The sequence below is a fragment of the Melanotaenia boesemani genome, chromosome 8 (assembly GCF_017639745.1).
Source record: "Melanotaenia boesemani isolate fMelBoe1 chromosome 8, fMelBoe1.pri, whole genome shotgun sequence".
NCBI classification, from domain to species: Eukaryota; Metazoa; Chordata; class Actinopteri; order Atheriniformes; family Melanotaeniidae; genus Melanotaenia; species Melanotaenia boesemani.
The window spans coordinates 33,313,905-33,329,275 of record NC_055689.1 but is presented as its reverse complement, the minus strand read 5'-3'; the positions used below and the strand labels follow the sequence as shown (position 1 = coordinate 33,329,275).

At 41.7% G+C, this 15,371-nt stretch overlaps 1 protein-coding gene across 2 annotated transcripts; it reads right to left on the bottom strand.

Moving 5' to 3' along the window:
• Nucleotides 1–647: 647 nt before the first annotated feature.
• On the bottom strand, nt 648–13,188 carry saga (S-antigen; retina and pineal gland (arrestin) a). Of its 2 annotated transcripts, XM_041993534.1 has the most exons (17): nt 13,109–13,188; nt 10,335–10,419; nt 8,854–8,914; nt 6,617–6,661; nt 6,240–6,439; nt 5,945–6,004; nt 5,539–5,606; nt 5,320–5,455; nt 5,121–5,205; nt 4,977–5,049; nt 4,510–4,647; nt 4,348–4,425; nt 4,250–4,264; nt 3,150–3,202; nt 2,986–2,995; nt 1,170–1,319; nt 648–1,061 (listed from the first exon to the last, which is right to left on the bottom strand). In XM_041993534.1, the coding sequence occupies exons 2-16, from the start codon at nt 10,380–10,382 to the stop codon at nt 1,193–1,195; spliced, it is 1,197 nt and encodes a 398-aa protein (XP_041849468.1). In that variant the 5' UTR covers nt 10,383–10,419; nt 13,109–13,188; the 3' UTR covers nt 648–1,061; nt 1,170–1,192. The 2 variants fall into 2 exon arrangements, with proteins under 2 accessions (XP_041849468.1, XP_041849467.1); XM_041993533.1 differs by having other exon boundaries at nt 648–1,319.
• Nucleotides 13,189–15,371: the final 2,183 nt, after the last annotated feature.

Sequence of the window (15,371 nt, the reverse complement as noted above, 5' to 3'; positions counted from 1 at the left end):
GGTCACTTTCAGGATCAGACAGGTTGGACTCAAGGAGTGCAGAGCCAGCAGTAGACTGCCATGGTGAAAAAGGAGCTGAGACAAAAGACGAAGCTTTACGTAGATCAGTAGATACTTTCCTACCCTCATGTATGGTCACAAACTATGGGTAGTGACTGAAAGAACAAGATCGGGGATACAAATGACCAAAATGAGTTTCTTCCTCCTCCACCCTTTGGACACCTCACTGATGAGGTGTACCAGACATGTCCCACCAGAAGGAGGGCCTGGGAAGGACCAAGGAAACATTGGGGGGGGGGACTATGTCTCTTGGCTGGGAACACCTCAGTATTACCCTGGATGAGCTGGAAGAGAGGGAAGTCTGGGCTTTTCATGCTTAAGCTGCTGCTCTTGTAACCCAACCTTCTGGTTAAGTTAGTGGAGATATTTGGTTTCAAAGAAAGAATTTTCCTGGACATAGATCATAGGACTCATAGAAACCATCCAGACCAGAATGATAAAATATCACAGAAAGAAAGAACAGTGGATTCAGGAATATATCAGACAGTTTTTATTGTCCCAGAGTTGAAAAACACAGCGGCACTTCTTCTTCGGTGCCAAGTAAAATGCAGATCTCTACATGAATGTAAACTGAGCAGCGGCAGAAGTCAAATACAGAAAAACTTTTATTATCTTAGAGACATTCAAGCTTTAGCTTTACTATAACAGCAGCTCACAAAACAATCAAAATGTTGTTGTAGAAAACAGACATGACATGACCCCAACCCCTAAGGTGTTTAAGTTACTTTTAATCTGAACATATGTGATTCAGCCTTTTAACTGTGCCACTAGAAATACTACAGCACTACAAATAATCATACAAATCATATTAAAGGGTTACTTTTCTCAATTTAAGGACCGTTGCTGGAGGTATGCAAAATGTTAGCCTAAATGCTAACAGAGTTCTGCGACTGTCAGTTCTTGTTGTCTTACTTCTGCTTCACTCATCATGTTTTTCTCCTGTAACTGAAACTATTTCATGTTGATCTGACGACCAGTCGAGCTGCAGACTGACAGAAAGGCTGGAGGATGGGAGCAGATTAAATTCATTCAGAAAACATATAACATTACAGGACGGTCGTTTAATTAAGTTCCAGCTTTTTCTACCACAAACTCAGAGTCGACTGAACCTTTCAGCTGCCATGACTCCCCTCTACTTCTCTTTGGGCGCCATGTCGTCACCCCCCGACACGTTGCCTTCCTCATCCTCATCATCCCCGACGATCCCCTTCAGGTAGGAGCGCTTGAACTCTTGGAACACCATTTCCTCCTCCAACTCACTGAAAAAAGCAGAATCAGCTGATGGTGGGAACAGAAGTGCAAACTGAAGACAGCATCAAATTGTAGAATAAAACACGGCTCTCTTCCTGGCTTGGATGGGATTAATACTGTGAAACACTCGTCAGTCATAATACTACGTCCACCTGCCTAAAATCAAAACACCAACAATCCAAATAAAAAGTACTGATCAAACATGGATACAGTAATCATTTATAAGATGCACTTCAGAAGCAGCATGTGGAGCTGGACCTCTGAAGGTCTGCTGTGGTGTTTTTATTCCTTCCTTTGGCGCCAAACATTAGAAGTCGATTTGTTTTTTGTTTTGTTGAACGAACTCAAAGGAATCTTAGAAATAATTTCCACATAATTAAATAATTTATTTCCAACTTTACGCTGCATGGTGGTGTGGTTAGTCCTGCTGCCTCACAGCAAGGTCACTGGTCCGAGCCTTGGCTGGGGAAGTGTTTAGCCTCCTCCCACTACCCAAAGACAATCTAACTAAATTCTGTGGTTGTTTGTGTCTGTGTGTTGGTCCTGTGATGGACTGGTGTCCTGTCCAATGTACCGGCTAACTGCTGGAATAGTTTTCAGCTTCCATCGACCCTGAACTGGAACAAGGGGTGAGGATAAATCAAGTCTCTCAGGGTTAATAAAACCTTCTCTATGATTTAGTGTCATTCTATTTAGAGAAGTCATTTTTTTAGCATTTTCGATGAGATTGGAAAATGATCTGAAATTAATTTTGTCCATGCAAATTAAGCTGGATCAACCTAGAGTATTAGTGTACATAGTGGTAATATAAAATTAGTTAAACTGGGTCAAACTAGAAAAAAAAACACAAATTTCTAACAAACCTAAATGAATTAGATTGATCCAAATAAAGTATATTGGATTAAAACAACAAAACAGCTTCATCTTAAAAATTAATCATTTAATTGTGTGGAAATTATTTCCATGATTTTTAAAGTTGTCTTTGACTATATGATGGACCAAATAAATAGTCTGGTGAGAGTAAACCAGATTTACTGCCTGGTGCCACCACAATGAGAGAATTAAAGGTTTTCGCTTTATTTGTGTTAGGATTGATCAGTGCTGAGTTAGGTTTCATGTCCTCAGCTGTTAGGTCAAGATGATCAAAATGAAAATTTAGCTGCAGGTTTTTTCTGATTCCTGCTGGTTTTCTGTTTAGCGCATATTTTTGGTGAAAGTGTTTAATTCTGAGAATTCCTAAATCTGTTCAGAATGATGAATTAAATGACCAGAAACCATCGGAGAGATTAATCCCACTCTATTAATCCTGTCTTAATGGAACTGAAGCTTTTACATCAAAATAATAATTCCAGGTACGTCTGTGCTGAATTATTTCCCGAACACAGAAGCAGAATCGCCCCAAAACATATAGACAGAATTAAAAAGTCAAACACAGAACAGCTGATGCTGCTGATGAGGACTCTGCTGATGCCGTGATAAAAGATCCGGGAATAACATCCTGTTCCTGGAAAAACTGAGCGACAACAAAAACACAAGCACAAGAATACTCATCCTCAGCAAACCTGCTGTCTGATCTGAAACCTCTCATCTTCAACCCCTTTATAAATGAATCTGTTCACTTTGAACCTCGAATAAATAAACAAGTGAAACAAGACAATAATTCTGCTTGTTTACCTGTCCCTCACTGTCGACAGCAAAGGGAAGAAGAAAAAGATGAGAAAAACAGAAAGATTATTGTGTGAATGTTTTCATCAACAGGAATGTACTTCATGAGGCCTGATGAAAAAAATAATACTTTCCTCACGTTAAAAAAAACAAAATGGTTTAAAATGCTTTACCTGCATCTGGTTTGGGATGCATCAGTCTGAAAGGAATTTCCAGGCCGACCTCGCTGCAACACAAAGAAAATAGCAGCAAGAATGTAAATGTGTTTGTTCATTAATACTTCTTATTCAGTAAAACTGGGATTGAGCCGGCTTAATGAACTGGAGAAGATTTACAGTATTATAAACACCTTTTTTCCAAAAAACTTGAAAAATTGTCCCATTTTTTAAAAAATATGATAATCAGTATAAAACAAAGTTGGGAGGCGGACAAAGAAAGATGAAAGTTTATAGAAGTAAACATAAAATTAAGTCATTTATATATATATATATATATATATATATATATATATATATACCTAAATGCTGCACGCTCAAATGCTGCCTCTAAAAGACGTGAAATTGAGATCGGTAGGTCTGTAAATCTTTCAGAACTACTTTTATCAGAACTCCTGGTTTCAAACAAAAAAAATTAACTTGAAATGATAGTATTTGAAATCATAATCTTAGTTAAATTACATGAGCCTTTCAAGCTTTTTTAAAATTTGGTTGCCATGGTTACATGAAATCACAACAAATAATAATGGATTAGATTTATATAGCGCTTTTTCAAGGCACCCAAATAGCTTTACATGGTGTATCCATTAATCATCCACTCCTCACTCATACCTGGTGATGCTAAGCTACGTAGCTACAGCTGCCCTGGGGCAGGCTGACGGAAACGTGGCTGCCAGTCTGCGCCTACGGCCTCTTCGACCATCACCGAACATTCATCCACATTCATTCACCAGTGATGCCAACACTGGAGGCAAGAAGGGTTAAGTGTCTTGCTCAAGGACACAACGACAGATGACTGCGGGAGTGGGAATCAAACCGCCAACCTTCCGGTCATTGGAAGACCTGCTCTACCTCCTGAGCCACTGCCGTCCCCATACAGATTAAACAGTGGTTTAGGCTATAACACCCCTTGTTCAGGGTTAGAAGGGGTCATCACCGGGTCCAGGTGGTTTGGGACGCTTCCGTAAAATTCATTGTTCAAGCAAACCAAACCAAAAGAAGATGCTGAACTTTTCATCATTCCCCACCGAATTAAACAGAGTAAATAATGAACTTACCTCGATCCCATCATGCTGCGAGAGTGATGGAGACAAAGATGAAAATCAGAACAATAAAAAACAATAAAAAATCAGGACCTATTCTTTAAAACACTGACCTGCCAACGATGAGCTTCACCATGACTCTGTATGATACCATGATTCCCAGAACCTCCTTCAACACACCTTCCTTGATGCTGAAAACACAAACACAAACATCTTAACTTTGAGGGTCTCAGCCTGACACCCTCTGCTGAGCTGGAGCTCCATGGCCTACATACACGCTGGATGACGCCAGGTTGGTGTCTTCGTGCTTCAGTTTGCCATCCAGAGCGATGCCCCGCCGCTCCCTGTTGTTGGCCAGCAGAGGCAGCATCTTATAAACCTTCTGCAGCGTCGCTCCGGCCGAAACTGAATCCCTGACATGAACAAGGACACAGGTGTATAACATATAGATCCAAATGTGCAGGTGCACATACAAGGTGCTGGACTGGACTCAGATTACAGAAATTTCCTTGTGGGTAACATCTGGTGCTCATGTGGAGTTTTGGCACCTACACTGAAACTTGTCCTGGTGTATCTCCGGTGAGGTAAAGCTCTTAAACGGTAGCTGTTGTGTATTTGGGATGTAACTCACAGAAGGAAGATTTCTTCTACTAGTTTTTTTTTTAAAGAAGCCTTTTCTTCATGATAAATGGACCAGAAACATTGTCCAGATTAGTGGTGTAAATGTTGAGTGTGCTGTTACCCGGACTCCTCAATGTCTACACATTTGACGTAGGTGTCGTTGGAGTACAGCACCACCGTGGCGACCTGGTCGACTGGGGAAGACCACACATTCAGACTCTGTTCACAGCAGTTTGGATATTTTGAGGGATGTGGTCCAGCTTACCTGAGATGATGACGTTCTTGATGTTCTTGTTGGAGTCGTTTTTGATGCTGACATTAACTTTGATGGGCTCACCGTGGTAGTAAAGCTGAAGATGAGATGCAGAGTCAGAAAATCTTAACATCTGTAGACCATCTTTGCATCCTGACTCTCTCTGAAAGACTGAGTGTGTCAATCAGAAGGTTAACGAGAAGCAGCCCACCTCTTTGTCCAGACTGGCCTTGACGTGCAGCGGCTTGTCCGACATGATGAAGTCCTTGGTGGTTTCAACGGAAGGTGCCTCGCCCTGGCTTTCTGGAGCGTATTGGACCTTCCTGAGCATCAGCTTCACCGTGCTCCTGTCGGACCAAACACAGAACCAGGTGATGAGGAAACTGGATTTCTTTCTCCTCCAGTTTCACACACATGCATCAGGACTCACCGTTTGCGTACTTTTGCGTCCTGACTCTCAGCGCTGAACGCCTTGATCTCAAACTCTACCGCACATTGCTGCAGCAGAGGAGAGAAGATGTTTTACTTTACGGCTGCTGCAGCTTGAACAGCAACATTTCCACTTCTAGAGAGGGAGGCTCAGACATGAATGGTTTATTTTTAGAATCTACTGAGTAAGATTGAAAGGAAGCACACAGCCTTCACTTGAAAAACAAACAAAAAAATACTGTTTTCCTGAATTTATGACTCATTTTATTCTTAATGATGGGGACATCCACCAAGGCCCTGGCTGCATCACCATGGTAACATATCCAGGTAAAAACGTGGACCACTAACAACCAGGTGCTGAACCTGAAGCTCAGGCTGCAGGTTTGATTCAACATGGAGGATCTCACCTTGCCAACATCATGGGGTGCAGGTTGGAGGGCCACTGAGCAAGGCAGGTTATCTGGAAACTGAAGACATAAAAACAGACTCAAATACATGCAAAGGGAAAGTTTTCTGAACTCCAAAAACAGTCCAATTAAACATTCAGTTCCTTTCCACTTCGATGTTTCTTTCAGGCTTTTTAAAAGATAATTTTCTGTTTTCTTTTCTGTATGCATCTTTGTTTTACATCTGCTTCCCTTACAGCTTTGTTTTTATATAAGTGAGGGGAAGACTCAGCTGAGGTGTCCCATTACATCTCACCTCGAAGAAGAACGGGTACGCGTTGTTTCCCAGCTTGCGCAGAAGTTTAGCCTGGATCTTGGTGTGGACCCCCTTGTCGCGGTCCTGCAGGGGCGGGTACACCTGTCGGGTGGACAGGTACAGCTCCCTGCGGAAGGCAACACCCAACACGTCCATGTCGTCTCTGCCGTAGCGGAAGGTGCAGGATAGGGTGACAAACACTGCAAGCAGAGAAAGAAGAAGGAGGCATTTCCAGCATGTTTCTGTTTATCACCATCACAAACAATGAGGTTAGACTGTTTCAGACATTTTTACAGAAAGTTTTGTAAGTAATGTGTAAATGTGAACTGGATCAAGATTTCCAATGATATAAATGATAAATGTGTTTGGATACACACCTTTCCTCCCCTCCAGAGCCTCAGGATCAACAACAACGACTCCATCTAGTGGTGAAAAACAACATGACTCCAAAGATTAAACAAGACCATCAGAAAATCAGACCTCTGCAGACCAGTTAATTTGTTCCAGACGATGAAACATTCAATCTGTCATATTTTTCTATTTAAATCAAACTTAGTCACCAACACCCCAACACACTGTTTGAAGTCCAGATATTTCATCTTCTACAGAAGCAACTTTCTCTAATTTGTAATATTCATGCAATTTTGTATTTTTAAGCCAGCAACTTAAAAACTCTCAACCAATCAAACCATCAACAGCCGACAGAACCACATGAACAAGCTCTACCAAACAGAGTTATATTCACTAAAAAGAAGCTGCAGGTAAACCGGGTCCAGAGTTTCAGAGGCGGAGTCGACTTCTTTGGACTCGGAGGCATCTGGGATGGAACATGGAAACCTGGATGCGGTCAGACCAATCACCCGCATCTAGACCAGGGTCCTTGAAGGCTGGTATCCTGCAGATACTGGATGTGTCCATGCAGCAACACATCTGATTCAAATGATCAGCTCTTTAACAGACTTGTGCAGAACTTGACACCAAGCTGGTGGAGATCCAAGTTATTTGAATCAGATGTTCTAGTAAATAAACATCCAATATCTGCAGGACAACAGCCCTCGAGGACTGGATTTTAAACTGGATTTTTGGACTGTTGACACCAACAAGTCCAAAAGCCTGGTCCTGTGATGTTTGGGATCGGATCAGGGTTCTGTGATGGTATGGGACTGGATTAGGGTTCTGTGATGGTATGGGACTGGATTAGGGTTCTGTGATGGTATGGGACTGGATTAAGGTTCTGTGATGGTATGGGACTAGATCAGGGTTCTGTGATGGTTTGGGATCGGATCAGGGTTCTGTGATGGTATGGGACTGGATTAAGGTTCTGTGATGGTATGGGACTGGATTAGGGTTCTGTGATGGTATGGGACTGGATTAAGGTTCTGTGATGGTATGGGACTAGATCAGGGTTCTGTGATGGTTTGGGACTGGATCAGGGTTCTGTGATGGTATGGGACTGGATTAGGGTTCTGTGATGGTATGGGACTGGATCAAGGTTCTGTGATTGTATGGGACTAGATTAGGGTTCTGTGATGGTTTAGGACTGGATCAGGGTTCTGTGATGGTTTGGGACTAGATTTGTGTTCTGTGATGGTTTAGGACTGGATCAGGGTTCTGTGATGGTTTAGGACTGGATCAGGGTTCTGTGATTGTATGGGACTAGATTAGGGTTCTGTGATGGTTTAGGACTGGATCAGGGTTCTGTGATGGTTTGGGACTAGATTTGTGTTCTGTGATGGTTTAGGACTGGATCAGGGTTCTGTGATGGTTTAGGACTGGATCAGGGTTCTGTGATGGTTATGGACTAGATTCAGGGTTCTGTGATGGTTTAGGACTGGATCAGGGTTCTGTGATGGTTTGATGGTTTAGGACTGGATCAGGGTTCTATGATGGTTATGGGACTAGATTCAGGGTTCTGTGATGGTTTGGGACTGGATCAGGGTTCTGTGATGGTTTAGGACTGGATCAGGGTTCTGTGATGGTTTGGGACTGGATCAGGGTTCTATGATGGTATGGGACTAGTTCAGGGTTCTGTGATGATTTGGGACTGGATCAGGGTTCTGTGATGGTTTAGGACTGGATCAGGGTTCTGTGATGGTTTAGGACTGGATCAGGGTTCTGTGATGGTATCGGTGGGATCAGAGTTTTGCAGCATTAATGCAGAAAAGTTCACTGAGGTCACCGGATGCTGCCTTCAAGAACACATCTTTTCCAGGGACAACACAAGGCAAAGAAGAGGGTACGGGCCAGACTGGTTCTGACCTGTCCCAGCAGGGCATGTTGGAGGATTTAGAACAAAACACAGCCCCATAGTGATACACATCTGAAGAAATGTTTTATAGGAACAATGGGGCAAATAAAACCAGAAACTCTTCATCACTTTATTCTCTTTATGTCATGGACAGCATTAAAACACAGTAGAAACTTGCAGCTGCAGGTCTGAAAAGGAAAACTGGATTTTACTAACAAATAAAATGAAGAGTTCATCCAGATCTGAGTCGGATTCCATCATATGAGAACATTAACACGAATTTCTAAAGAGGGAATTTCTGACTGGCATGTATTAGTTCAACGCCACCTCTACCATGTTCCTGATGATGGACAGTCTGAGACTTACCCACTGGATCCACAGAGTCCACACGGTCCACAAAGTCTCTTTTCCCCATATACACTCCAACCTGAACACAAGGGATCAACAGAGAAGAAACTATCAATGATTGTATGAGCTGAGGCCGACACGAATCAAACCCCTGAGTTTCCATCTGAGCTCGGAGCCTCAGGGAAGTTGCGAGGTGTCGTAAAGCTGTCACACACTGACCTCCTGAGCATCAGTCTGCCGAGCAGCTGAGCAGAATTAAATGCACGTAACGATAAACAAGCTATCACCATAAAAAAAGACTAAGAGGAGCATACAAAACATCACAGAAAGCAAAAAACCGTTAAACTTAATTTTCCTTCGAAAAAGAAAAAAATGAAGATAAAGACATATAAAGTCATGTAATTACAAAATTTAAAGAGAAAAGTCATAATGTTCCTTTAAATGCAATAAAAATGCACAACAAGTAAAATATCTGCATATGGGACCCAATAAGAGCATGTGAAACTTTTCTCTTTATTATTTTTTTTATAAAAAGAAAAATTAGTTTAAAGATGTTTTCAGATTAAATCACAGCTTTAAGAAGAAAACTAAAACATCCTGAGAAGATGCATAGATTTGTGTTCAGCTGTCATCAGAATGTTTTACTTTGAGCTTCAATGTCATGAATTTCATGTCAGTTTCAGTAAAACTGTTTCTCACAATGATTCAGTACATTTATGGTGTTATCGATCAGGCCCAGGGATGAATTATGTCAACCATCAATTAATTATTGTATGAAATCAGATTATGATTGTGAAATCCTGGTGACATTTAAGCTGGTGTATGCTGAACTCTGATGACGAGTTCTTCCTTCAGCTTTTCTCTACAGGACCCACCAACACTGAACGATATGTTATAAAATGGTTTAGGAAATGGCTGCACATTCAGGTTTTAACTGCCGACATTAAAACATTGTGTCCACACTCCAGATCACTGATGTAAACAGTATTTTGGTTCTGGTCCATAAAGATCTTTGGTCTTTGCAGCACCAGACTTTCTTCCTGAAGACACTACATGAGGTTTGACCTCTGAACCAGCAGGAACCACTGAGACAGTTTTAATTGTAGTGTCCTTCTGCTGTGGAAACCCTGTCCATCAAATTCCTCATCTGACTGTGGGCTTGAGCTCTGATCTGAAGTGCTTCACATTTCTGCTAAAAAGTCTCATCAGAACATAATTTCCTCTAGTAGGACACATTTTCTCTGAATTTATGGCAAAACTATTTCTTCTTATTTGCCAAACACTGAGCAGCCCTTCATATAAGGAAAACCTGTGGGAGAGATCAGTGTAGGTGCCAATCCTACACATGATTTCTAAATAAAAGTAAAAGCATTCGAGTAATTAAAATAGATAAATAAACGTAAACGTTCCATCGATGTTGTAATGTGGCTCATGCATTGTGACAACCACAGGTGGAGGAAAACCTCACATCTGTCTGACACCTGAGAGAATTTCCTCACCGACTTATCTTTGCAGATTTTCTTGAAAATGACATTTTTTGGACTCATGTTGGTGAAGATTGAAAGAAAAGCTGCTCGGCGCTGCCTAAGGGGAAGACAGAGACACAAATTAACATCATCATCATCAATCAGACAAACAAATGTGATTAAGTAATGCACATAAATCTTAACAAATGTCCACACAGAAAGCAGCACCGTCCAGCAGGTTTAGAAGCTTTACAATGTTTAAATGATCCAGATGTTCATGCTGCAGCAGCTGCAGAGTGAATGCATGACTCCAGGAAAAAGTTTCCTCCATCATCCTCTTCTGATGATTAACAGAGCAGGAGAGAGAAAGCGGAGCAGAAGACCTGCTGAGCTGTCAGTTCAGTTCTAACATAAAGATTCTGTGCAAAGCAAATGCTGGAGTAAAGCAAGCTTAGGTCTGGATTAAGACAGAGCCTCTGTCCAGAGATTTAGACTTGTCAGATGAGCTGAGATAATCCTGCAGAGCAGCACAACAAAGACACGAGCTCTCAGCTGGGAGTGCACGCCCTTCATTCATGCAGAGCCGTCGGGTCATCCATGTTGTGGTTCGTCAGCAGAATACCTCTAACAACATGTTAATACTTGGTTTCTTTGTGTTCTTTGGTCATATTGGTAGATTTATAAAACATCACAGAGTCAGCAACAAGTACATAGTCTGAGTATTTTCAGAATGTGCTACATCCTGTCTTAAACATGCTATTTTATCTGAAAAGCTTTTATCGGGTTAACAAAGTTTCCACTATATCAAGACTTAAAGCCAAGCAGGGCATCTTCATCTCTACAGCTTCAGCACCGGTCACTCAGCTGATGACACGATGCTTGTTGCTTCATCACCTTCATTTTACACTTCATGTTAGACACAAACATGACTGTGCAGCAACCAGAACGTTTGGAACAACAAACTTCATCTGGCAGCAACATCATCACCTCACTGAGCATGCCCAGAAATCTGAAAAATACACCACGAGTAAAAGCTAGTCAGAGAAAAGACCATCAGTTCAGCTAAATCTGAGTCAGCAGATTAGAATTTTAAACCAAAAAAAAAGAGAGAATCTCCCTGAAAGTTGGATTTTTGGTTGTAATTTGTACGTCCTCTGCTCATATTCAGGCTCAGTCCAGTTCCTGTTGCAGAGGTAAGGTGTCTCTTTTCGTTTGGAGATCAGGCTCTGCAGCCCTTCATCTGTGGCATTTATGGCCGCTGCTCGGTGACGTCCAGGAGAAAGAGAGAGAGCAAATAGACTGAATAACCAAAGAGAATGCTCTCTCAGGAAAGGACTAAAGTTTTATCTTTAGTTCAATGTGACCTCTTTTCAAAAAACTAAATGTCTTCACTTTGTTCCTGTGAGTCCAGTACAGCCACCAAAACCAGCCAGTTAATCCTTTCACATTCCCAGCAGGAACCTCCACCTTCCACAGGACGAGCCTGCACAGGCGACGTGTAGCGATGAGATCACCCCACTTCCTGAAGTAATTAAGTTACTTTCTGACACACATCAGCCTACACAGCAGGGTGGATGATGAAATGGATCTTTCTCGCTATTAGCTCAGTATTAATGCAAAGACAGAGTCAGCTGTTTCCCTTTCAGCCTCAAATGCAGCATCCATATCTAAAGGTTTTACAAGGTGTTGACTTCCCATGAATCGATCAGAGCCGTGGCCGATAAATACCCACAGAGTCCCTGCATGTGAGTCCAGATGAAACAGTTTTCTAAATCACATGTTAGCAGGTATGTAGATATTAATGTAAAAAAGCCAAAGCACCACCAGCCGAAACATTTGACCAAATATTAAATCCTAATGTAAACAGATAAAAGCTCATCGTTGTGACAGCATGAGGGTTCAAAATAAAAACTTCACAAGAACTCTGAGTGGAAGAATAAATAAATAAGTAAACATGGAAATAATAAAATAATACTACAGAATAAAATAGAAGCATTACGAGTCATGCAGCAGAAAGACAGAAGCAGTGTGAAAAAAACATAAAAACACCATCAAAAACAATGATTTGTACAATAACGGAACATTTACACCACAGCTACACCCATTTAAGGGTTTTTGTTTCATCTTTGGTCTTTTATTTCCTCTCTGTGTACACACATAAACAAGTTGAGTTAATGGAGTTGAGATGATTCAGATTAAATCAGACTTTACGAAGTTTAGCCTCTTAATCCAATTAAAGACGTCTGCAATGTGTTTGTCCTCACTGCACGAAACGCCAACAAATTCACTACTTCACCGTCACCGGAGAGAAATACTGCGTCAGAATATAAAATACTTTAAATCCTGAATGAAAATTAATCAAAATATTAAACTTTTTTTCTCCGGTAAACTTGTATCTGAGCCTGATGAGGATTGGTTTTTCTTCTCAGCTGCAGAAAAACATGTAATAAAAACAAAAACACGTCACTGACTTCATTTTTTATCCGTTTCTTTCTTGCTGAGTTTTTGGAAAAAAAATAAAAAAAATAAAAAAATTTTCATGATCGACCTAGAATAAAACTCAACAATCTGACATTTTGACCAAAACAATAAAACACTGAATTTAGACGATAAACTTCTTTTCCTGTTTGGATTAAACCCCAAATGTCAGATTATCCTTGAATAAATTTCCACTCAGGTTCAGAATAAATCACAAATACTCTGAAAACACAGACATAGTCTGTTTTCTGATTCTGGTTCAGCCTGTTAAACCCAAACTACCGACCCTGTCTCCAGAAACCAGCGTTGCTGGGATCAGTGAGGCTCACCTGTGCTGTAGAGGTGGTGAATGAGAGGAGGAGACCAGCGCCGGTCAGAGAAGCTCCATATAAACAGCCCCATCAGCCAATCAGGTGTCTCAGATGTGAACTTTGACCAACCCTGGAAGCTGCTGCGGTCCTTCCCTCCTCCTCTCTGAGAACAACATCCAGACAGATGCAGACTTCCTGGGAATGAGCCAACTGAGAGGATTGAAGCTGGTTCCACCTCCGTCAGCATAACGGCTCCAGATTAAACCCAAACACTAGGAGAAAGTTTACGGTTCAGTTGTAAGCTCTCACTTTATCCCCACGGCCTGCTTCCTCCTCTACTTCCTCCTCTGCTTCCTTCCATTTCATTAGACCGTAGATAGACCATTTCATTAGATCATAATAGATCTCATATATATCCTGATATACTGATATATATCAGTATATCAGGAACATGAGTATAAAATCATCGCTGAAGATAAGCATGTCGATAAGCAGATTTCTTGGGGATCTGTCCACACCAAGAGCCGCCTCACCAAGGACCACAGAGGAGGTCACCACAGTTTGTCTCTGTGTTGGTCCTGATGGACTGGAAACCAGTCCAGGTGTACCCATTGCCCACCTTACAGTGGCTGACTCCAGCCTCCACACTATGAACCTGAACTGGAATAACTGGGTGTAGGAGATGGATGGATGGACTAGGAGTGTGCACATGCACTGAAGATGTGTGCAGACCTCTGACATGTGGAGTTTGTGCACAGGCAGCCTGAAGGTTGAGCAGCAGTTCTGATCCAGTCTGCAGTGTGTGCGCACGTGTCTATAGATAGACGGTGAAGAGCTTTAATCCAGCGTCCTGCCTGTCAGCAGGTAGAGAGACCCAGGTGGATTACTGCTGCATTAATCATCGTTATTACACAGGAGATTACAGGACACACACACACACCTAAATCACACATAGTGCACATGGTGGGTTGTTTTATACAATTAATGAGGTTTTTATTGATTTATAAAGACACTGTTTTTCATCTGACTGTATTGTTGGTACAACGTGTCTGTTTCCTACTAATAAAGAGGAAATACAAGCCAGCCAAGCCAACTTTATTTATAAAGCACTTTACAACAGCTGCTGCTGAACAAAGTGCTGAACATAAGACAACTAACACATTAATGTGTTAACAAATTACAAAATGACCACACAGCTAAAAAGGGAATCAAATGTAACACATCATGAAGAGACGTGAGAAAATCCTCAGCATGTTTTTAACATGTACACATCGTTCAAAATGACCAAAGACAGACGGGAGGCACCAGATGTGGTCTTCTGCTGCTGGAGCCCATCTGCTTCATGGCTGGATGTGTTGTGTGTTCAGAGATGCTGTTCTGCAGACCTTGGTTGGTCATCTCTAACCAGTCTGCCCATTCTCCTCTAACCTCTGACATCAACCAGACATTCTGGTCCAGACAACTGCAGCTCGCTGGATATTTTCTCTTCTTCAGACCGTTCTCTGTAAACCCTAGCTACAGCCCCAGGATTTGGTCTTTGTCTGTAAATGTATGTGTTTGGTTGCAACCAGGTGATTGGCTGGCATCTTTAGCAACTACTTGACTGTGCCATTACCCGTCTGTGATTGGCTGGCTCTGTCATCACCTGCCTGTGATTGGCCCGATCGTCTGACGTCCACCTGGAGCTCGACTATTTAAGCAGGCTGCTGATGAGCGTTCAGGGCAGCTGTGATTGTTCAGTACAACCTGTCATTAGATGTCTCTGGACTCAGTGTTGTGTTGTGTTGTGTTGTGTTGTGTTGTGTTGTGTTGTGTTGTGTTGTGTTGTGTTGTGTTGTGTGTTTTTGGATGAGCTATGTACCAGGTTGATCCTTTTCAACAAGCCTTAAAGTGAGCTGATTTGGGTCTTTTGCTTTAGTTTTGTGAGCGGCTTTATGTCTCAGGTTTGATTTGTTATCGATAGAAGCAGTTTGTTGGGATTGCTTTTTTGTTGTTGTTTAATAAACCTTTTTATTTTACAATTTTATTTCTTATCTTTAATGTTGCCACCCCTTTTCCTCTGGCAGAGCCAGGGTTGTAACAACTCTAGAGAAGGTTGTGTGTGAAAATCCCAGTAAATAATCAGACCAACGACGATGTAAATCCTCTTTCTCCCTCATTCTGAGTTTGAACTTCAGCCAGTCGCCTTCACCATGTCTGCATGACCAAATGTGTGGAGTTGGCTCTTAGAATTAACCATTTAAATCTACTTGTGGGTCCAATTACATGACAGATGCCATAT

Bases quoted from the DNA above. Each gene is read 5' to 3' on its own strand.
- saga (XM_041993533.1), bottom strand. From the start codon at position 10,382: ATGAGTCCAAAAAATGTCATTTTCAAGAAAATCTGCAAAGATAAGTCG. The intron at 8,915-10,334 runs GTGAGGAAATTC...CCTTGTGTTCAG, and splicing joins AAATCTGCAAAGATAAGTCG to GTTGGAGTGTATATGGGGAA. The intron at 4,426-4,509 runs GTATGTAGGCCA...TTGTGTTTTCAG, and splicing joins AACCTGGCGTCATCCAGCGT to CATCAAGGAAGGTGTGTTGA.